The sequence below is a fragment of the Sinohyriopsis cumingii genome, chromosome 7 (genome assembly GCF_028554795.1).
Source record: "Sinohyriopsis cumingii isolate HCF-2022 chromosome 7, ASM2855479v2, whole genome shotgun sequence".
Lineage (NCBI taxonomy): Eukaryota > Metazoa > Mollusca > Bivalvia > Unionida > Unionidae > Sinohyriopsis > Sinohyriopsis cumingii.
In genome coordinates, this window is record NC_142967.1 from 44815945 (window position 1) to 44841300 (window position 25356).

Below are 25356 nucleotides of genomic sequence, written 5' to 3' on the forward strand. Positions count from 1 at the left end.
CTTTTCATTCAACTTGTCCACGATATTTGCTGATATTTCTTTTGTGCCAAAGAACTGCATTACGTATTTATTGTTTCTAGATCATTTTATCAATTGAATCACCTGTTTTTTATATTACTTTTGCACCACTGTTATTTGTTAGAGCCTGCTTCACTCATTTGTGTAGAGCATTGAGAATAATTATACAGCAGCTTACGGGGGTGGGGGAGGGGGGGGGCAGACTTGGGGCGCCATAAGCCCTGGCGCCAAAGGACTTGATGCGCCAAAACCCTTTTGGGCCATCATCGTTGCCCGGGCGCCATTTACCCTAGGTACGCCACTATAATTAACTACGTATGTACATTAGTACCCTTTCTATGTGCCTACATGCTAATCACGCTCATATTTCCTTGTAGTTGTATCATATTTATCAAAATAAGCCATGCATAAACAATACTGGTGGATTCTTAGAAGAAACAACAAAACAATAATACATTTGGATATAGTTACCATAACTTAGTGACTCTTCTTTTTTTAAGGACTCATTTCTACATCAGACGCACTATTCACACAGGACTCCGCTCGCTTTTAAGCTGCTTTGTTCTATCCTCTTGTTGTGCAGTGTGAGTACAGATTCAACGACAACCGAATTTCTGGTCATATGGTGCACTTTAAAAACAATACCTTTCTCTTCAGCTTCACAGAATATTGATAAACGGAGCCAAAATACTCACATTAACCTTCATTCACGCCCATATTTGAACCGGCCTGTCAATCTTACACAGCCATCAAATGACAAGTTTAAAGAGATAAAAAAAAAAACAAACAACATAAAGTGACAAAACGATTAGATATTTATTTTCAGATATGTTTTAGTCTTACTGTGTGGTCTTACTTTTCACACTTAAATACAACCTTCATCTTTAAAAACAAAATATGACTACATGTACAGATTCCGTATATTATAAGTTTTAAAATTATATACGTGTCAGCTTTCCTTTTATCCTAGCATATGAATAACAACTGACACTGGACTAGGATCCCACATCAGAGATTACCACAGCTTGGATATGTTCGTAATTTCGAAACGGAGCAACGTCAAATTTGAAAGTTATTCTTATTTTAAAACAGGGAGCTAACAAAGAACAAAATAACAACAACACAATAACAACAACAAAATAACAACAATACAAGAACGTTTTCATTATACTTCTGATTTAAATGAAGACACCTAAATAGTTTCAAAATAATGATACGTCAAAAACATGAGTTACGTAGAGAGCTATATTTATGTGGAAATGAAAAAAGTGGACATATGCACGCTTAATAGATACATCATGGGACAAGAGCCAGTGAATGAAACATTCACTGTTTCTTTATGTAATTACTAATCACCACTCGGTTATTTGCTAAAGTTTTGTGTCCTTATCTATTTCTAATGATACTTTTTCACCGGACTTCACACAAACGTCTGCATTGGTGACATCGATTTGTACATCTTCGTCTTTCTCGCGGGCCCATTCCTGAATCTCTCCTGCTGCAAACGCGACATAGAATAGAGCTCCAAACATGTAAATACCAGCAGCGATGTAAAAGACCGTCTGCCACTGTTCCCGTGTCTTCTGTAAAACGAAATGAGCTAACAAATTGATAAGGCGTCAACATCAAATACAGAAGTGTAAAATTACAAAATACTGAAATATTATTTCAAAGATAAGTAATCTTCTGTCGAATAACAAACTCTCTCTGAAGGAAGTTTAATCTATTTTCTATGTGTAATTTTATCTCCTAAATGCATGATATTTAGCGAAACAAATATCAGATCCGCACCACCACAAGTCACCCTCGCTATGAACTTCTGATTTTTTTATTTCTGTGGTGGCGTGGCGAAAGATTGGAAGTGTATCCATCATTAGGCATTGGATAAGAATGTTGTATGTCAAAAAAGAGGATACGGTCCTTTTCATAATCATGCACATGCAACCAATGTTGGGGTGTGGGTGGGTTACTAATGAAACAATTATAAATTTCTCCTGAAGAAAAAAACAACTTTGAAATGAGACAATGAAGATTTAAGACAAGATTAATGTGTGTTAGTGTGTGTGGGTGTGTGTGATTTGAATGTTTAACATAACTTTAAGAATTGTTCAGTCATATCGCTAAAATGTCAGCAGTGTGTCAGTTTATAGTGATGTCTAGCACTGGAGCAACATGCCACAGGCACGTAGCATGATGTCTGACCCAGTCACATTATCCTGACACCAGGCTGACCAGTCTTAACATTAAACACTTAATGCTGAGTACCTAGCGAGGTAACTGCTAATACCATTTTTATAAGTCTTTGGTATTCGGACGGGATTCGAACCCGAGACCTCCCGCATGCAAGGCAGACGCCCTAACCACTAGGTTAGACAAGATTAGTAATAGGGCAATTAAAACTACTCTGTGAGATTTATTTCGTTTCAGGTCTGTAAGATATTTGTCCAATAAATTTAACTTCTCTGACTGTTCATCTATGGTTCAACCAATCAGCTAGTAAGCACTGATAAATTAGCCAGAGCTGCACCTTTCCTCGTGACGCTCATTTTCGATGACTTTGTTTTCCCAGTCTTCGACAGTTTGTTCAAAATGAAAATGAAATGATGAAAATGTGTTTTATCCTCATACAAAAGAAACAATTTTTGAAATTTTCATTATAGCATATCCTTGCATTAATGACTGCGTAAAACTGCATCCTAATGTACCGCCTTTAGAAACATCATTGTCATGAACTCGTTAAATATACAACAAATTAGACCCAGATATCATAACGCATCTTATACAGCAGATTAGACCCAAATATCATAACGCGTCTTATACAGCAGATTAGACCCAGATATCATAGCGCATCTTATAAAGCAGATTAGACCCAGATATCATAACACATCTTATACAGCAGATAAGACCCAGATATCACAACGCGTCTTATACAGCAGATTACACCCAGATATCATAACGCGTCTTATACAGCAGATTACACCCAGATATCATAACGCATCTTATATATCAGATAAGACCCAGATATCACAACGCGTCTTATACAGCAGATTACACCCAGATATCATAACGCGTCTTATACAGCAGATTAGACCCATATATCATAACGCTTCTTATACAGCAGATTAGACTGGGATATCACAGTGGACCCGAGTTTAGGCTTAAATTGCTTGTGAGCCAACTATAAAGGACTGAATGATTGCCTGAAAGTAACAAGTCGATCTTGAAGGGTCACTTTTGATTAGAAGAAAGTGAATCGATCTTGAAGAGTCAATCTTGAATGGCTGAAAGTCACTGCAACAATCTCATCTCCTAAAACAGAATGTTTTATTAACAAGGCGAAAACTTCTCCTTCGCAATATTCTGACTGAGCAGTAGACGCTTTAAACTAATGCAGCCAAAGTTCTGCCGGATAAATCTAAGAGCGGTCAGTACGTTCCCATACCGACTGACTTGTCCAATTTACATCAATGCTTCACCCCAGACTAATCTGGAAGCAAATATGTGTGGTCATAATAAGATCTTATTTTTGAAAACTTCATGAAGACGTCTTTATATCCATGTTATCCACACGGGACTCGCTATAAATATAGAAAAGAGAATACTTAATCTGTGTATGTGTACGATAATCATTAGTTGAATATTGGTATGTGTGTAATAATTTTTAGTTGAATCTGTGTATGCGTGTAAGAATTTTTAGTTGGGTTTAGGTATGTGTGTAATAATTTTCAGTTGAATCTGAGTATTTGTCTAAGAACTTTTAGTTGGGTCTAGGTATGTGTGTACTAATGTTTAGTGAATCTGGGTGTGTGTAATAATTTTAGTTCAGTCTAGGTATGTGTGTAATAATTTTAGTTTAATCTGGGTACGTGTGTAATAATTTTTAGCTGAGTCTGGGTATTTGTGTGATAATTTTCAGTTGGGTCTAGGTAAGGGTGTAATAATGTTTAGTTGAATCTTGGTATGTGTGAGCAGTTTTATTTGGGCCTAGATATGTGTGTAATAATTTTAGTTGAATCTAGGTATATGTGTGAGAATTATTAACTGGCGCTGGGTTTGTGTCTGAGAGTTATTTATTATCATGGGACCTCTCTCTTTCTCTCTTTATACCTTCCCTCCTTTTCAATGTTCATATCAGTGTACAAAAGAAACATATTCATTAGTTTATGGATTTGATTTATAATAACCATTTTTCATTATCATTTGATTCAATTTAAATTTAGCATTATGTATTATAATTTGATTAAATTTAAATTTAGCATTATTTATGACTTGACAATGACATGCTTACGTCAGTGGTAATGTAACCTATAGCAATCGGAGCCAGAATTCCGCCCAGAGTACCCAAGGTGTTGGAGATTCCGAAAATAACCCCAGCGTATTTCGGTGCGATGTCCACGGGGTTGACAACAAATCCACTACCATACTGGCACCCAGAAAATGCGACCCCCAACGTGAGGAAAACAACTGCCTGGACTGGCTGGGTGCTGTCCATAAAACCTGTGATAATGACAAACAGCGCGGGCACCATCTCCCCTGCAACATAGAAAATTATTTGAGACTGTATATGTAAAAGAAAGTCCCAGATAAAGTTGAACGTCCCGCAGCAACCGTTATATTGAAATGTACCGTGATTCATATGTGATTTTTTCCCCACAAATGGTTTTAAACGCCCACATAAGTCGAATTAAGTAGTAAATACCATTACTGGTCGATAGCCCATGGTTAGCGGATCCGCCTCGGATGCGGGAGGTCGCCCTTTCGAATCCCGTCCGAGTCATGCCAAAGACTGAATAAAAATGGTACTAGCAGCTGCCTCGCTTGGCGCTCAGCATTAAGATGTTAATGTTAGGACTGGTCGGCCTGGTGTCAGGATAATGTGATTGGGTGGGACATCATACTACATGTCTGGGGCATGATGTCCCAGAGCTAGACATCACTATAAACTGCCACACTGCAGACATCGTAGCGATATGACTGAAAAATTGTTAAAGATACGTAAAACATCCAATTCACACACACACACACACACACACACACACAAGATGCTCAAAAACACGCCTATATATGATGCCGCTCTACAGTTTCGTATTTTGCATAGGGTTAGAATTTTAAAGTAAAATAATTTCCCCGGCTTTCCTCACATGTTATACTGGCTATTTAAAAAGGCCTTCTATATCTTAGGTATAGTTCTAAGAACCTTTAATTCCCTTTATATTGCTGTATGATAGATGGGTGTAATATGGGTTATAGAGTATACAGCTTGGCCTTACTCCAGATGTGCATCTTTCAAAAAAGTGCTTGCTCCACGTGGTCATTTTCACTTTCTGAAACTTCTGAGGTAAATTGTATAAAAATAGAGCCGATAACATTTTTACATTTTATATATTTAGTAAATCATTCATTGCACTTTCAGAAGATGTTATTGTCTAGCCTGGTAAGATTCATTTACCTGATATTAATAGCTGCTACGGATAGTGTACTTTAGACTAATTCAGGCTGATTATTTGAGCACAAGTTAGCAGTGTGCTTAGATCATGTACAATTTCCAAAATTCCAATATCCAAAGAAATGTCAGCCACATTATATTAAAGTGGCATAGAAATATGCCAGCATTCTCTCAACTGTGCATGTTTTAAAAGCAAACAACTTCAGCTTCCATACGTCAGAAGTACATAATAACTGGTGAGTGCCCCCGTATTGGTGCATTCTTTTTTCAGTCCATGGGAAATAAATCCGAAATGCCGTAAACAAATATTAATAGAGTAGTCTCCCATAAGTATAAAACAAAAATTTATAATTTCGCTAGTTTACAATATAATAGGATGAACGCATACCCAGTGAGTTGAAAAGTTTCCTGCTTGTCGTTGTGGATATGATCTTCCGTCTCCGAAGAAAATCGGCTATTTGTGCTGACACATTGACCATCACCCAGAACCCGATGTAAGGTAGAGCTGACAAGGCACCATTCTAAATCGATAAAAGCGCACAGATGTGGAATTCATTTCAATAGATTCATTCGTATTTGTTCAAATGATCCATAAGAATTGAAAAATTAATAAAAGCGTTTGAAATATTCATTTACTTATTTATGCATATATATATATATATATATATATATATATATATATATATATATATATATATATATATATATATATATATATATATATATATATATATAACCTGGACGGTCACAATCAGGATTTTAATAATTTTATCTACACAACATTGCGCTATACATTATATGCAAAGAGATCATGTGATTTGACTATGGTTGGTTAGATAATTGTTTTTTATTACGACACTTGCAGGACTTGATTTGAATCTATCATGCAAAATAATATTGGAGCTGATAGACTTTCACAGGGACACACCACATGTGGACTTGATTATGGAATGAACTATTGACATTACCTACAAAATATTAATATTACCTGTTTGATGTCAAATTTCAGGACTTCCTTCATGTACGTCGGTATGTTTGTCATGAATGTATACGTCCCCCAGTTGGCGCACGTGTGGGTTACAAATATTGCCCAAACAGGAAGTGACGTAATTATTTTCAGCCAAGGTATTTTGATAGTCTGAAAATATTAGGTTGACACTCAGTAGATGTTAATGTCACAATGTGGTTATCATAACGCGGAGAAAAAATGTCAAGCATACAATTTTATACATTACAAAGTAAATCTGAATTTTACCTCGTAATAAAAAAAATGGTAATGATCATAAGTCCGCGGGTAAATGGTAGCCACGACTTGCCTGCATGAACCAGTTCATATTCCACCACAACTAAGCAAACATCATAAAACAATGATGCTACTGAGACGGTGTTATATGCACTCGTGTGCAGCAGACATAATGGTATGACGTCCTAGTAATTATTTCTCATCTATCTACACAACCGTTCCGGAATCCTACGAAATAAATCAAGGTATATAGGATTAACTATAGAGAATTACAATTATCCACCGAACAAAACGGAAAATGCTTATCCCTGTATTACACAAGAGAATGCTTCATAATACATGGCATAATTTGATATTTATTACAAATAATAATATCATTCAGGTTAGATAATTTTAGTCCGCTGACCTGGGTTCGAATCTTCGTATAGTTCTGAAAAGTTCTGAATATTTTATTATGATTTTTCGTTTCCTTTAGCGTGTCAATACATTTAACGCCAATAAATGGAGAAATTAACGTTCAATAAAATTCTCAGCAGCTGCATATGAAGCACGTGGGACATGTGCATGTATATAGAAATCTGACGTAACATTATATAAATTACAGTTAGCTAAAATGATCTAGATGAAGAATAGTTCTCTCAAAGTGCCAAACAGAGATGATCCCACGTTTCATGTTAGGTTAAGCGATCATATGATATAAATTTAAAAGCAACAAACCGTTTTAGAGGTTGCTATTTTTCCCTTCAAGCTTTGCATGATATAGAGTTTTTCTTCCTCTGAAATCCGAGGGTGTTCCCATGGCGTGTCTGCCACCACCAACATCCAAGCTACAAACCATACCAGCCCAAGACCACCTGACAGCAAATGCGATCGAAGAAAGGAAAACAATATTAAATATGTCGACAAATCAAAGCCTGCCACAAACGTATGAATCTACTAATATTGGGACAAAGCGAAAGTGGGGACAAAACGAAACGTCTTCATGAATGTTGACTGCTAATGAATGATGACTAATGAAAGCTTCATGACTGATTCCATCTATCACTTATCTATTAATTAGGTTCCTCAAAGACGTCAGATTTTTCTCCAAAACAAAACCTGATAAACTGTCGTTGGCGAATGGTTTGTTTACCCTTATTGCAGCTTCTCTTTACCTCTTTTCTGAGTGTTTCGTTTTTTCCAGGCTCTTTGTGTGTGTGTGAGATATCATGGTCATCAGCGGCCTTAACAAATGCGGGGCCCGGTTTGGATTATTTTGGCGGGGGCCCCTAGATCTACGTGCGGTGCCTCCTGTGAGCACGGCATTTTGAAATAAACTTTTCAACAAGTTGTATATGACATCGAACTTAGAATGCTCTTCCATAGCTTTAAAATTGCTTTTTTTATTGGCATATTTTTTCAAAAATTACTAACGCCCGTGGCACCTGTGTGCGCGGGCCCCATTGAGACTAATTGATTTAATAGGCCAAAGATCGGCTCTAGTCATAGTCTTTGTCGCGTTCAAGTGTTTTGTGTTTTCATACTGTAAGTCTGATGTCATTATCTTTTATGTGTTTGGTTTCATACCTGTCGATTTTCCATGTCAGCTAAATCATGATATTATATAGGTTATTCTGCTTTTTTAGTTTTATTGCTTCATGTATTTAATCCCCCGTTTTAGTCGTGTATGGGGACCGTACACCCGGTAGTCGCTGAAGCATGACGGTGGTTTGATTATCCGCTTTCATTTAATGTAACGTGATGATTGCCTAAGGACAAAAGTCTCCATTTGTGAGGATCTGAGATTTTTCACAGTTCCTAATTTATTCTTCAATCTTGATAAAGTTGAAGGTGTGGTAAAGAGGATATGAAGAAATAAAGAATGGCAAAAGTGATAAAAATCGCGTCTGTTCTATCGTCTTGTTTACATTAAGTTTCACAACACAGATATTTTAGTCTGGGTAGAAATGACAAAATTAACTTTTAAAGTTTGATACGCCTGGGATCTTTTAAATTTTATTAAAGAAAAGATTATAGGAATTCCTTAACTTTGAGAAACTCTCGAAATTCGAACCAGACATATAATAACACCATGCATGAGTCAATTTAATACATTGTCGCTAAGTAGGAGTCCTTGCTACCTGGTGAATTCTCGGTGAAAATTCCGTTGTTGCCGATAACGTCATAAGAAAGATATCTAAATAAAAAAATTAAATTGAGGTCGAAAATATAAAAAATGTTGTGAATCTAGCTCCATGGCATACAATTTAGGCTGTTAAACATTTACATAAAAGGAGTTGTAATGTGATTATAGCTGCCTATAGTTCAGTCTACACAGATTTAGTATGGTTTTTGTTTTAGCTGCGGTTAACTGTATTTAATTTGTATTATATATATATATATATATATATATATATATATATATATATATATATATATATATATATATATATATATATATATATATATATATAATTTTCTTAATGATTATACATATTATCCATTTGTATTGTGTGCTTGGCCTTTGTCCAAAATCCAGTTCATTGTGTACCTGATTAGAAACGTTGATTTGTAAACAACAAAATACATAGCTAATTTTCTCTATATGAGTGTGGATTAAATATTCAGATAATAATCGATAGAGGTAAACATGTTAATTTGGTTCTGGGTCTTGGACATTGGAATTCCCTAATGGATTAACCGGGTGCACCTGATGTTTGCCATGATCTTTATAATAATTTTAGAAAGAGACCTTATCTTGTTGACAACTTGGATAATTCTAGAAATGAACTTTTGACCCTTCTCCTGGTTCTAATGTTGTGTCTTAGCTGTTTATATAATGTTGTTTACCTGAGAAATTACTCATTCTTGCATTTAACATCTGAGGAAGAATATGTCTTATTGCTGAGTTCAGTATTTCATTTGGATGGGATTATTTATCCAAATTATTATGCACTGGAAATACAAAGTGCTCATCAATAATATTCTTGGACTGGAACATTAATTTGGAATTAAAGAGATTTGAGACAAGAACATTTTTGGATTGTATTAGTGTGATATATCAAAAGACTGTTAGCACATCGCCACACGCCAGAACACTGGCACATTAGTATATTCGAGGTTACAGGCATATCAACTCGTTCAATATTGGAACCTATGTGGAATGCCACTGGAATTCAGTTGGAACTTTATACATCTGGATTTTGATAAAATTGCTAGGACTATCAGGGGTTTATTCTACAACACTGTAAGTTCGTATTACATTTTCATTTTGTATTCCAAGGAAGTAAATAATTTGTTGAATTTTACAAAACTGGTTGGCTATCACTTGTTTCCGTTACTTAGTTTAAGAACATAGAGTCGCAATAAAACGCACACACAACCATGGTTACACGTTTAGTAACATTTTTCGAATGCCATTATAATAAAATAATCATTGATCTGTTAAATGGTGTATCTACCTAGTATGTAGAAAATACTCGGCCAACCTCCATCAAAGCCATATTCACATAAAAGACCCGCAATTGGGAAGGTGATGACATTTCCCACTTGAGCACCTGGAAAAGAACGATATGGATTTCATTTTACATTTTTAATTAATAAAACAGATAAAAAAGTATAAAATCTTGAAAATTTATTAGAATTGAAGGCATTTTATCGTCTCCAAACATTTCATCTGACGATGTTATTGGGATAAAGGACTTCATTGTTGTTCCATAATAACATCAAGAAATGTGCTGTGTTCTTTTTTTTTTAATACCTTTTACACAATGTAAAGTGACGAAATATATTGTTTTGGAATAAGACACAGTGTTTCTGAGAAAAAATATCTTTGACAATGTCAATAAACACGAGGTCCAAGCTGGCATGATATATAATGTCGCCTGGCTTACATAACTTAACCACTCATTATGCTGTTTTTATTGCCGTATTGTAAGAATTGTTGCTGTTGCTGTCGTTATGGTTGAATGTTAAGGGTTTAACGCCATATTTGAACATAGTATCGGTTAAACATGGCGGCCAGTATAACTTGTGAAGGATGAACCCGGGTAAATCCCGGAAAGAACCACCGCCCATGGGAAACTACTGCCAATCTTTCTCACATAGTCACGTAGGCCGAGGCTGAATAGCATTGTAAGAACTCATCTTAAGTAAACCAATCCCCTAAACTTCATGTCACGTCGATTTTGCCTATTTCACAACATCCTGATAAAACATTTTTTGAAGATAAAGGCGTATTTAATATTCATTGGCTTTTCCTCATCATCGAAGCCATCCAAGATCTCTTGATGATATTAAAGTTAATAAATTTGACGCTAACTTTAATATTGAGAGTTAACAAAAATCAGCGTAACAGATGTAACTTATCTCATCAACCTTCGCAAATCTTACCCTCTATAGAATCGGTATATGACAGCCATACTATAAGCTTATTTATCAAGGTGCAGCAAAATCCAATTAGAATTAAGTCTCTAGATTGGTAATAAGCTTGAACAATCGGATTACCTGATTAATTTGTGTGGATCCTGTTTGTAGTTGAATTCACCCAACATCTTGATATTGTAAGACTGCTTAACAAAACGTCTGATCAAAGTCCGACCATAACTATAGCTATTAGAGTGCTGACATACTCAGCATATTCGATGATAGGTCATGTAATGAAAAATAACTTCACTCACAATGATACTATGGAAGAATCGCTCCGTTGGCCCAAGCGGTTAGATGGTACGCCTAGGATGTGGGAGGTCGCGGGTTCGAACCCCGATCGAGTCATACCAACAACTTATAACAATGGTACTAGCAGCTGCTTCGCTTGGCGCTCAGCATTAAGATGTTAATGTTTAGACTGGTTGGCCTGGTCTGAGGATAATGTCGCCCCAGTGCTAGACATCACTATCAACTGCTACACTGCGGACATCGTAGCGATATGACTGAAAAAATGTTATAGCTACGTTGAAAATCCAAATCACACACAGATCCCCCACACACAGACACACAGACAAACACACACACACACACACACACACACACACACACACACACACACACACACACACACAGATGAAGATCTTTATAACGCTGACCTATTTACCAGGTTGGATCAAAATCTCTGAAAATACAGTCCAAAAGTCATAAAAGAAAAAACCTCAGCCAATCATATATAACGTTACCTCATAAACATGCATTGGTAAAACTCGTAATACAATTCATGTATCATCTTTACGATATTAGACAATTTACCAAATTTGATGCAAAGCAAGTTAGAAATACAATTTCTCAAGTGGTAAGAAGCTCAGTCAATCATGTGCAAGATCGTCTCAATATTTTTACATCTTGCTCATTTCAAAATATATATTTAGATTCCATAACTCCCTCCTTCCTTAATAATATAATTAAGCTGGTCAACCACCTTTCTCAAAAATATAATCAGAGATAGGGTGGTTAAAGGATTACCAAGTTCAGTCTGTAAGATACAAAATTAGTTAGTATGCATGGAATTTGCTTAGAGCCATGCTTGTCCAAAGATCTTGATGATCTGTACTTCTGTACCAATCTTGATCGAAACCGTACCAAAATTAGGGACTTTAAAGTGATTATAACCTCAAACAATCCCACGGAATATAATGCCATTAATAAGCGCTGAAATTATCTAAATTTTGTGAGATTTTAATTATATCAATTTATATTCGAACGTTGATAAAAATGAGGTCACAATTATGGGTTCAAGTGTTGTAGATAGCCACTCCGATGCATGATCACTGCAGTAATATGCGTGCATATCGCTTGTCATCACGCTTCTACAAGATCGTGATGATATAAGCATATATTACAAACCTGATCCCAATCAGATACAAAATACAGCTTCCAGAGTGGTAACAAGGTCAACACATCTTGATCGAAATCGGATCAGAAATACGGCCTCCAGAGTGGTAACAAGGTCAAATCATCTTGATCGAAATCGGATCAGAAATACGGCCTCCAGAGTGATAACAAGGTCAAATCATCTTGTTCGAAATCCGATCAGAAATACAACCTCCAGAGCGGTAACAAGGTCAACACATCTTGATCGAAATCGGATCAGAAATACGGCCTCCAGAGTGGTAACAAGGTCAACACATCTTGATCGAAATCGGATCAGAAATACGGCCTCCAGAGTGATAACAAGGTCAACACATCTTGATCGAAATCGGATCAGAAATACGGCCTCCAGAGTGATAACAAGGTCAACACATCTTGATCGAAATCGGATCAGAAATACGGCCTCCAGAGTGATAACAAGGTCAACACATCTTGATCGAAATCGGATCAGAAATACGGCCTCCAGAGTGGTAACAAGGTCAAATCATCTTGATCGAAATCGGATCAGAAATACGGCCTCCAGAGTGATAAAAAGGTCAAATCATCTTGATCAAAATCGGATCAGAAATACGGCCTCCAGAGTGGTAACATGTTCAGCCAATCAGCTTGAAGATTATATCATTACAATACGTGGATCCCGCTCATTTACAAAACCTGACGAGGTCTTATCGATATAAGCACATATTCATCGGCTGATCAAAATCGGGTTAGAAGAATATGGCCTCCAGAATGGTAAAATTTTCAGCGAATCAGATGCAACATTACAACTTTAGCATAAGTGATATCAAACTTACGGCTTCAAAAGCGTCAGCAAACTCAGCACATTAGCATACAAGATGAAAGATAACCTCAATAATATGCGTGTGTGTGTGTGTGTGTGTGTGTGTGTGTGTGTGATTTGGATTATTAACGTAGCTTTAAAAATTTTTCAGTCATATCGCTACGATGACTGTAGTGTGGCAGTTTATAATGATGTCCCACCCAATCACATTGTTCTGACATCAGGCCGACCAGTCCTAACACTAACCTCTTATTGTTGAGCGCTTAGCGAGGGATCTATTAGTACGATTTTTATAAGTTATTGGTATGATTTGGCCGGGGTTCGGACCCGTGACCTTCCGCTCTAACGCCTAGGTCACCAGAGAGGTTCAATAATATGCAGGCGTCTCGCTAATTATAGACCATTTATAACATCTTGATGATGTAAGGATAAATTTCAAATCTGATTAAAAGAGTGGGTTAGCAAGCAATTGTTGAATGACCGATGATAGACGACAAAATACACATAATGCTCACCCGACACAGGAGTATACAATAATCTCACTTGGCCATACGGCCCGGTGGGCTAAATTCAGTCCAACTCTTTTTGTAAAAAGCGAATCTATCCTGATTTCTTAACAATCCGTATTCCTACGAAGAGGAAATTGTTGCCGAGTCCTTCTGCTGCGTTGAACGACCTGAGGTGTCCATTTAAGAGGATATCACTGGCCGTACTAATATTGGATCCCAGGCGTCAAAGTTCCTCGTCATTATGAATTATTCTTTATCTCCTAAAATGGGTTCACTTTCTCCTTGATTCAATACATTACTTATCAACGCTAAAAAATGACAAGTCCACATAACTGCTGCTTTTAAGAAAATGGTTGCTCTACATGCAGCTGTTCCGATTTTGATTGGCTACAGACTGTGGTTTGATATAAAAAAATGGGTCTCGATGCACGTGATCAGTATCGTGAATTTTAATGCCTTGAGTATTCAGTTACCTGCATAGCAGAATCCACCCAACTTGCTATATTCAAGTGGAGGTGCCCAGTGTGCCCAAATGACCTGCATTGCTGGCCATACGACGCCCTGAAAGAAACAAGAAAATACAAGCTGGAGTTGTTATACTTTGACGAAGTACGAAATTCAGCATGCTGTTCTTGCTACACCATTCACAGTTTCATTATGTGAAACCCCGTACTTGCATATTACTGCTTGTAGGATAAAATAAATAGGCTTTTGCGGGACCTGATGCTGTCTCGCTAACACTGGATTGCAAGACCTGAGTGGACGTGAGGGCAAAAATCCTTGGCTTGATGTTGAGAACGATGGAAAAGACCCATGACTAGACACGACATGTAATTTAAAAAACATCTATCAATCTATCTATCTATCTGTCTATATTTTTTTCGCGTATAGTGTAGATGGTAAAACTACAAATTAAGTTTAATTTTCCCATCAACTCATCCGCGATGTAGGAGAATGGATTCGTACCCTGATGCGAGAGGGCTTTGATGCATTCCGTATCGGTGCGAGTCAGTGGTAGTTAGAATTTGTCTTTTTAATCCTTTTTGTTCAAGATTTCCTTTTATGAGAGTCCTTTAGAAATTGCTCCAGCTTTTCCTTTTGGATTATCATCAAATATGTGTTGCCTTTAACTTGACTGAAACGATAGACTTTATTTCGGTATATTGTTCTTTCGTCAGTGGCACTGTTATCTTGGTATGTATTTAATAAAACATTTCCCAAGCTCATCGCATGCCCAGATCAAAGTGCCAATAGCTATTGTCTTCTCATGTCTCACTGTTTCAAACATAGTTAATAGGTTCTGAAGTAATTCGCGTGGATACAGTCGAGTTCCAAGGGTCTAGTACACAAAGTCTGTCCGTTGTGTGTGATTGACATAATGAACACGTTGCTGGATTTTTATCAATAGATCCGTTGTGGGCAGCATTCCTGCCAGTTACGATATTTTGTGCTAATTACCCCGGAAACGCAAGATTTTGTTTAAACCAATTTTTGTAATCTTGTCTCAGAGTCCTGCAATAATAGTGAAAGTTATTTCCACCAGCGGTATATTATATACTTGGCGGTGCTCCTTTTCAGGGTCTTACTGTTCTCGTTTCCTACTATGGGAATGGCTATCATAGTTGCACGAAAAGTCTCGCTTTTTAGATTCCGGTTTTTAATTCGTTTACGTTGGCCATCAGCTGGATAACTGGGCTACTTCTGTTCAGTCCCAGACGAAGATCGACTCCATCTAGTAAGTATTTGCTTTGCATCCACATGTCCAAGTGTAAATCATTCTTGATTTTCGAATGGCGACCATATTTAATTATTATCTTTTGTTGGTCGGTAAATTCTTGATTGTGATTCAAGTCGTCATCAGCTATCAATTATGTATCATTTAACTTTGCAAGTAGTTCTGGGTTCAAACGGACATCTAGATGTGATCTAGGTGAGTGTTCATTGCTTTCTTCCCGTAAGTCACTAGATCCTCTAGGTATGCCGGAAAAGGGTATTTATCCATCTTGCTGCTCACTAGTATGTTATTCCGGTTCAAGTCCCTTCGTTGGATAAAGAATGCAATGAACTCCGCTCTGGCATCTTGGTTTAGATCGGTATTGTTATTTATGACCGCGCTCACTTTTAAATATGGGTAACTATTTTTAAGACTGATGTAGTCATTGACTTGCTCCTTGATATGGAACGTAATGGGAACAGTCGTGGTAATATAAATCGTTGGAAAGTATTCCATGCAGTGACATTCTTGCATAAGGCATGAAACGTAGGTCGAGTTCCTTCTTTAAACATTTGGAAAAATCTTGCTGAATCAGTCTGCTTTTAAATATTAACGAAATAGCACAGATCTCTTACTGGTTTGCATCTCTTCTTCTGACTGTGTTTCGAAGGAGGCGACGATTTGTAAGAATCACTGTTTCCGTGTCTTCGACTTTGCAACTGTACATTTCAATACTTTCCAACATAATTCGGATAAAAAATCAATGAACTATATAGGATAAATTAAAATGCCATGTTTTCTCATCAATGCTTTAGTTTGGTCAGCACCGACAATACATTCCAACATCTGAAAACACTTTATTTTATACAGCTATTCATGTCCGCCTGTTGTTGGGGTTCTTTGCGATTTTTAACGTGGATACCTGACAATGAATTAAAGAAAAAGACGAAGAAGACAGAAAAGAAGATGATAAAGTAGGAAATGGGGAAGCTTTTTGACAGAAGTCATATCCGGTGTCATCTTCAACATATTTGGAAACATTATTACAAATCTGATTCAGCTGGTGCTTTTGCTAATGCTGTTAGTCATTATTGTTGTACATGTTGTTGTTGGTAGACGTTCTGTTGGTACATAAGCGTTATGACTGAACTAATTATCTCTCTTGTCGTTTTCCTCGCTGCTACTTAGCGTCATCTTCTTTGACTTTGTTTTTTCGAGGGATTATTTCCTCATAGTGGCGGATCTGTTCGCCTTCCTTTTAAATATTCATTTCAACCAAATGTCAATATAATTTATTTATTGCTCAGGGTATATGTTCTCAGATCCGCGAGGTACATTAATTCCTCATTGAGTTTTCTTTCATATCATGCCCTAATTGCAGAGGAACGCGAATGAGGTCTTGCATCACTTGACATGCCGTCAAAGTAAATGACCGAATCTTTCTTTACGACTAGCTTCAGACTAACGCAAATGCGCTTGTGCATCGTTTACCCGACAGACTATATACATTGCGAATAACAGTGCTTTTGGATGGACTTGAGTGATGTCCAGATGGAAGTCAGCTGAAGTGAGAGACTTGCTGTGTGAGCATTCTATAATTTTTGACTGATGAAAACAACGATGACGTTGTGTATGTTACTCGACGGTTATATTTAGCCCAGTCAATCAACGAGTCGGTACGACATCTCAAATAATCGAGTATATTGGGGCTCAAATCGATTTTCTAAATACATCTGTGGCCAGCTCGTGGCATCATCATGAAAGTAGTTCTTGAACGAAGGGTCTGGTGAGTTTTCTTATCGTCCACTAACTGAAACTATCGGCTCGGATCCGTCTGTTATTCCATATTGTGTATAATCAGCTTCTGAACTTGTTACCACACAATCATTTCACTCTAGACTTTCACAAAAGCCTGACTTTACTGCATGAGCTGAGAGTATTCCGATTCGGCTCCTGGTATAAGAGTTTAAATGCCCCTTTCTTTTCTGATGTGTGACACTACGTCGGAAAAAAATATGTTTGGAATCGATTCGTCACGTTAGCACTGCTTTATGGTGGGAAAGTTCTCGGTTTTATACATACAATCAAGAGACTGGAACAATTCCGCACTTGGACACGTTCCTGTTAAAGTACACTCTTCGTTCTTGTGAGAGAAGGGTTTTCTCTGATTGCAGATTTTCGCGCATGTGCGCGGACATAGAGACATAAACCTTTCGTTGGACTGGTGTGCCAGTACGGGGTGATACATATTCCTGGCTGGTAGAAATTTGCAGTTCATCAGTCTTTACTCAACGTCAGTGTGTTTTACGTGAACGAGCTCTGCAATAATTTAGGCGTGGCAAGTGGAACATTTGAGATTACTTACATACCCAATTGTACCAAGAATGCACTTCAATGTACTTGATTAATTCTCCTTTCGACTCATCTGCATCGCATCGGTACGTCATGCAATGAAATTGACGTGAGAATCTGATGGATCTACCTCCACACGTATTAGTTTTCGAAATTCTGGGACGCTTTCCACGAGTCGTTCTTCTCACATTTCCACCACGCTGTATCTATGAGCATGTCCGAACGTTATTTTCAGTTTCTATGGTTTCACGGTAAAAACGGTATACGTGTGATGGTAGACACCTTCATAAGAAGGATGCCACTGGATTCGATAGCAACCGTGTGAATTATCTACAACAATAGCGTTGAATGCAGACAGAAGATCGACAATACTTTAACATGTTCTCTTAGAAATTAAACGTGTCCGAACAGGTAGTCTGGTACACTGTGTAGAAGCCTATGCATCTACATGCACATACCATGCGGGTCGTAGTATAGTACTAGGGGCGAATGCAGTTGCACCACAAGTTAATTTTCTTCTATGTTGAAAGGTGAGGGTTAAAAAATTGTTGTCATATAAGACATTTCAAACGTTTCAGGCATCTTATTCAGTGCTTTAGCCATTTGCAGCCCAGCCGCTACTGTTGTTGATACTGTGGGGATTGCTTGGACCTTATCGATGCAGGCTAACTCTTATATGGCTTTTCTGATGACTATCAATACAAACCTCTAATGATCTTAAATTAGGTCGAGATTCATTCTAACCCAGTCACGGTTTAGAGAGCCAGTAATTCACATGTCTCACTCCGTTGATCAGCGACATGGATAGTTTTCGTTTCTCGTGTCCCCTTATCTTCCTGCTCTTTTTGTCGTACAAACGTCTCTTTCTCCCCCTCCCCCATTCTCTTTGTCATTATAAAATATCTCTTTAACGTGTCTTCTTGCCTTGCTTTAAAAGCAATGTATTCAATCAATGGCTTTATGTGAGAGATCTGAAATTCTGTCTGTGGGACAAAACCGCAGACAGCCAAATCAAATACATCAGTTTTTTTATGCGAAGAGTGAAGTGTCATTATTGTCATAAGGAACGACAGAGAGTCCACCCCCAAAACAGAGCAACTCTTAAGCTGAGCCATGGTAAGGTAATATACTGTAATGCGCTGCAATTCAACATGGACTAGTTCATTTCCGCGTTCTTATTTGATTGTCGAAGCAAACGTCTGATGGACCAACGAAGGCGCGCTACGATTGGCTGCGTAATTGAAAGAAATGATACGATAAGTTGCGTGATAGACATAGTTTTAATCCCTTTCCTCCATACACAAGATAAGAGTTTTCATCAAACTTGCTATTCATTCTCGAAGATGCAATTTGTGGGGTAGGATGTTCCACTACCGCTTCCATTATGTTCTTGAACACACTCTAGAATGTCTGTATCAGAGCGAAGTGGGTCATCAAAGAGAGGACATAGATGGCCATATTTACCAGACAGATATTCATTGAACAAAAAGAGTGTTTTGAAACGAGTATTGCCGTTCGAGTCCGTGGTAAGAATTCCGCGTCCAGCCAGGATCAAGTTTGGTTATTTTTACCAATGCATGTTAGCACAATCCACCAAACTAACAGCCCTTTCCAAAGCCAATCATACAAAGAGCAAAATTATGGCTATTCACAATCTTCAGCAGTATTTGTCATTCGCTATGAGTGATGGTTTGTAAAGATGAGTATTTGTAAGTACAAGGGTTGGTCAGTCAGAACATACTCCTACTGTAGATTTGCTTGTAATGATGTATGTTGGTCTGTATGGACTAGTGTTGGTCATTAAACAACGCTATGCCCCTCTATCCCGGTTACATTTCTTTACAATGGCTGATGTTGCATTTAAGGATGTGTCTTAGCCTTTAATGATGTGTTATAGTTTGTAAGTGTTCGGTTGGGTTGAAAGGATGGTCGTTGGTCTGCCAGAGTGTGTTTATGTCCGTATATACAGGTGTGTATGTGTCATTAAGCGTGTTTGTCTTTCCGTTTGAATTTAGTTCTCAACTTTCCTGTAATAAGCGTACCTTAGTCGAAATATATATATATATATATATATATATATATATATATATATATGAATGAGAAAAATTGATATGCATTGCGGACAAATATTATTTCAAAACAAATCCATAGAAGATTGAATGGTCTATAAAGGATCTACATCACACACAATATATTGATCCCTGTGGTACACTGGTGGTGTGTTCAGAGGCCAAATTCTTAAATTCCTGGCCCCGCAGTTGTAATCTTTACTACATATAGGTTTTACTGTATTCTAACTTCATCACTATACATATAAGCAATCTCTCCATACCTGTCCTATACCAGCAATGACCCGAACAGCGATGAGTAGTTTCAGATCAGTCCTAGCGGCGAAAGGGGTCAACAGAGTGGCCACACTGCAGACGAGCACGAACCAACCGAACACTCTCTTGCCGCCATAATGGGAGGCTAGCCATCCACCCGGTAATTGCGTCACCATATAGCCCCAGAAGAAGGAGCCCAGGACTAGCCCTTGCACCTCTTTCTCCCAGTTGAACTCTCCTTCCTTAGTCGAGGATAAACCATACATATAAGGTACATAAATGGCAACATACCGTATTAATAGTTTAAACAGAAATAAAACAAAAGGAAGCATGTTTTCCAAAATTATCCCATTTGATCCTTGTAATCGCATGTCATATTAATATATTTTTATGTGGCAATGGTAGTTTCATTTGCAGAAATAAAGTTATTTTTTACCTTAGGAGAAAGCGTATCATCTCCAGTTTTTAAAAATATTCACCAGAAACGAAAGTCGGAAGGTGTTCGGATGTTTGGAAGAAAACTGTATTTAATTTTAACTTTTTGATCTTCCTTGCCTTCTTCGTTGCTGTGCAAAATTTTACTTCTTTATCACTGTTCTTGGGGAACAACAATGTAATATATCTAATATAGAGAAAGTTTTCGGACTATGCCAGAAATAATCAAGTTCGATCGGCGGTCTTGAACCTGATTTATCTTTCCCTAACAATGGATAGTTAAATAATTTCTCGCTTTATTCAACATATGGAAAGATAGCAGGAACATTTTCAAATAAAAAACCAAACAGATTCTTTGGATAGATCGAGCGTATGGTCGTTACCTACATAGTAATATCTACATTAAAAAAGATATAAGCACCTGTAACTCTGTGTAATTCTTTCCAAGTGTGTGTGTGTGTGTGTGTGTGTGTGTGTGTGTGTGTGTTTCTGCTTGCTTGTATGTGTGTGTTTCGATATGTTGTACGATCAATTCATTTTTGTCTTATAAATGGTTATGTCTGAATTATTGGTTTACAAAGATTCTATTCAGTCAGAATTATCAGATCTTTAGCCAGCAGCAATGAAAAAATAAACATAACCTGGTATTGTAGCAGAAATAAATTCTTGTAAAATTCCCCAAATGATCCGTTGCTTTTTCAGTGTAGAATCCATGTCCGACCCTGATTCATTTTTACATGCAAACGTTTAGCAGATATTCACTTAGTCTGGTTCCCTACTTTGTATACTCCCTGCGTTGCACTCCGCTATTCGTACAGCGGAGTGCAACGCAGGAAGCATACTAAGCAGGGAACCATTCTAATACTCAGTAACAAATATCAGACAATTATATTATGAAGCTTATTTGTGTGGTTCTGTATTTTGTTAAAACAGTAACTTACAGAATTTGATGATGCTGATTGCAGCGTGTGGTCGCACTTCCCTGCAGTCAAAGACTGGTTGTTACATTCCATGCTTGCTGAACCATTGGTATTGTTTGAGAATACAGGAACTGACTGGGTCTGGTTGACCATACAAACCATGGCAACGCTCATGTTTACACGGAGAGCGTACAGGTTTACAAACCCAAAGAAAGAGATCACAGTAAGGGCAAGCCGAGTCGAACACCATAATGGAGTTGGTTCTAATAATAATAATAATAATAATAATGATAATAATAATCATCATCATCATCATTACACCAATATTAATATTTATAATACGTACCTAAATAGGAAATGTTTCGTAAACTAATTCATTTAATTTAACACCTTTCAGCTGTATATCGATGCAATTCAGCTGCAGTAGTCTCAATAATTTCTCCAGCTGTTGGTATACCCACTTTCTGCCGCAAAACCTTTAGAGATTTGCTGATTTTTCCCGAATCTTTGTGGTCACCATGCGGTGAATTAGCTATCGCTTGATAGGCAAGTCTTTTATTATCAACTAGAGAAAATAATAAAGGACACGTCCAGTCTGGCTCGCTGACTTAAGTTGTATACAATTGATGATTTCTAAGTCTCTTGTTATCGTAAAAAGGCGAGATCTTTACGAAGTGGATTTACTACCCAGAAGTGAATCAGAATATATGTGGAACGTTTATGGAAAGGATAATTCTATGCACACGTGTTTAAAACAGATGTTTCTTAAAGACGCGTGATCTATTGCTGGAATATTTACGTATTGCTGCGTTAAATCAAAATACCAAGCAATAAAATACCATTGGTAGGATTCGTTAGCCAGGAATTAATGGGATCATCTAGTGAATTATGAACAGTTTGCGGGGTTGTTTTTAAAGTACAAATCTTCGGTCAGACCTATGAGATAAATATTTAATGAAAATTTGTTGATTTTTGTCTAAGGCATTTCAAATTGTAAATTGTTCATGTTGGCTTCGTTTTATGCAATGTTTATAACCATTGCAACCACATAAAATCGGTGAAATCAACAGATTAAACATCAATATAAAAGATGAAGATGGAAACAGTAGATTTTGTTTTATTGTAGTGTATGTTTTCCATCTTGCAAAATGTAGTAAACAATGTACAGAATGATCGGAGAAATATCGCGTAGAGGAAGGTCACCACGAGTTCTTTGATTGCACTGTGAGACACAGTTAGATGGAAAACGTGGAGTACTATGTAAGACATGCACAACAACAGCCATCGTGATACCAATGTTGAATTATCAGTAGGGAAACATTTTGTCCAATAAAAAGGGTTGATACTCAAATGTCTACGATTTACAATTTGAAAACAATCAAGATATGTGTGCGCGCGCTGGTGTGTTGGCCAACCTATCAATAAATTCTCAGGGCTACACAATACGGGTTGATGAGAACCGAATTTATTTTAAATGCACGTGAACTGTTCACACAGGGATTCAGAACCTTTATATACAAGTCCTTTAGCAAAAAGGACAAGCGATTTGAATGACATGTACAATAGATTCAATTTATAATCAACACGAGAAAGATGTCTCGGAGAGAGATAAGGAGAATAAATAAAAATCTCTGTAAAACAACTGCTATTTGCAATCTTATTTTGGAAAATGTTATAGATATCTGAATAAATAAATACAACAACATGATTCCTAAATGATAGAGGTAGAGAGTTGACGTCTCAAAACTTTAGTGACACGATAACAATATAAGCTAACACTTATATATTTTATGAGATGCAAAACAAATTGTCTTAAAAGAAATAATCAAAACGATAGATGACGTCAGAAACAAAATTAATGTGAATGAATGTATGGTTTTACATAGAGAACGACATATATGGTTCATCTATTACAGATTTATGCCATATGATCAAAACGATGAAGGATAAAGTATTCATCGAAGTTTACAACAAAATAAAACACTGAGATTGAACAATCTACATGTATATCAGACACAAACGAGCGTCCTGAGAGAGGACTTTAAAATAAATATTTAAAAGGAGACGTTCATAAAGTAGGCAAAAGGATGAAACGAATGAGATATACAAATAAATGACTTAAATGACTTGAACAAATCCTTACAACAATACAGATGCATTCAATATACATACAACAGTTCAGATGCATTCAATACACATACAACAGTTCAGATGCATTCAATATACATAAAACAGCTCAGATGCATTCAATACACATACAACAGTTCAGATGTAGTCAACACACATACAACAGTTCAGATGCATTCAATATACATACAACAGTTCAGATGTATTCAATACACATTCAACAGTTCAGATGCATTCAATATACATACAACAGTACAGATGTATTCAATACACATTCAACAGCTCAGATGCATTCAATACACATACAATAGTTCCGATGCATTCAACATACATACAACAGTTCAGATACATTCAATACACATACAACAGTTCAGATGCATTCAATATACATACAACAGTTCAGATGTATTCAATACACATACAACAGTTCAGATGCATTCAATACACATACAATAGTTCAGATGCATTCAGTATACATACAACAGTACAGATGTATTCAATACACATTCAACATTTCAGATGCATTCAATATACATACAACAGTTCAGATGCATTCAATACACATACAATAATTCAGATGCATTCAATACACATACAACAGTTCCGATGCATTCAATACACATACACCAGTTCAGATGCATTCAATATACATACAACAGCTCAGATGCATTCAATACACACACAAGAGTTCAGATGTAGTCAACACACATACAACAGTTCAGATGCGTTCAATACACATACAACAGTTCAGATGCATTCAATACACATACAACAGTTCAGATGCATTCAATACACATACAATAGTTCAGATGCATTCAATACACATACATAAGTTCAGATGCATTCAATACACATACAACAGTTCAGATGCATTCAATACACATACAACAGTACAGATGTATTCAATACACATACAACAGTTCAGATGTAGTCAACACACATACAACAGTTGAGATGCATTCAATACACATACAACAGTTCAGATGCATTCAATACACATAAAACAATACAGATGCATTCAATACACATACAACAGTTCCGATGCATTCAATACACATACACCAGTTCAGATGCATTCAATATACATACCACAGCTCAGATGCATTCAATACACATACAACAGTTCAGATGTAGTCAACACACATACAACAGTTCAGATGCGTTCAATACACATACAACAGTTCAGATGCATTCAATACACATACAACAGTACAGATGTATTCAATACACATAAACAGTACAGATGTATTCAATACACATTCAGCAGTTCAGATGCATTCAATATACATACAACAGCTCAGATGCATTCAATACACATACAACAGTTCAGATGTAGTCAACACACATACAACAGTTCAGACGCATTCAATATACATACAACAGTTCAGATGTAGTCAACACACATACAACAGTTCCGATGCATTCAATACACATACACCAGTTCAGATGCATTCAATATACATACAACAGCTCAGATGCATTCAATACACACACAACAGTTCAGATGTAGTCAACACACATACAACAGTTCAGATGCGTTCAATACACATACAACAGTTCAGATGCATTCAATACACATACAACAGTTCAAATGCATTCAATACACATACAATAGTTCAGATGCATTCAATACACATACATAAGTTCAA

The 25356-nt window shown here is 36.9% G+C and overlaps 1 protein-coding gene across 1 annotated transcript in view; it reads right to left on the minus strand.

Moving 5' to 3' along the window:
* Positions 1-820: 820 nt before the first annotated feature.
* Positions 821-25356, minus strand: part of LOC149795122 (sialin-like) — a 33864-nt gene continuing 9328 nt past the window's right edge. The window contains exons 2-10 of the mRNA XM_089964040.1: positions 21602-21843; positions 20234-20467; positions 14309-14396; positions 10148-10243; positions 7425-7561; positions 6453-6602; positions 5853-5985; positions 4307-4551; positions 821-1601 (exon numbers count right to left, since the gene is read on the minus strand). Coding sequence (XP_089820166.1) covers positions 1389-1601; positions 4307-4551; positions 5853-5985; positions 6453-6602; positions 7425-7561; positions 10148-10243; positions 14309-14396; positions 20234-20467; positions 21602-21843 — 1538 coding nt within the window. The 3' untranslated portion in view covers positions 821-1388. The remainder of the gene's footprint in view (positions 1602-4306; positions 4552-5852; positions 5986-6452; positions 6603-7424; positions 7562-10147; positions 10244-14308; positions 14397-20233; positions 20468-21601; positions 21844-25356) is intronic.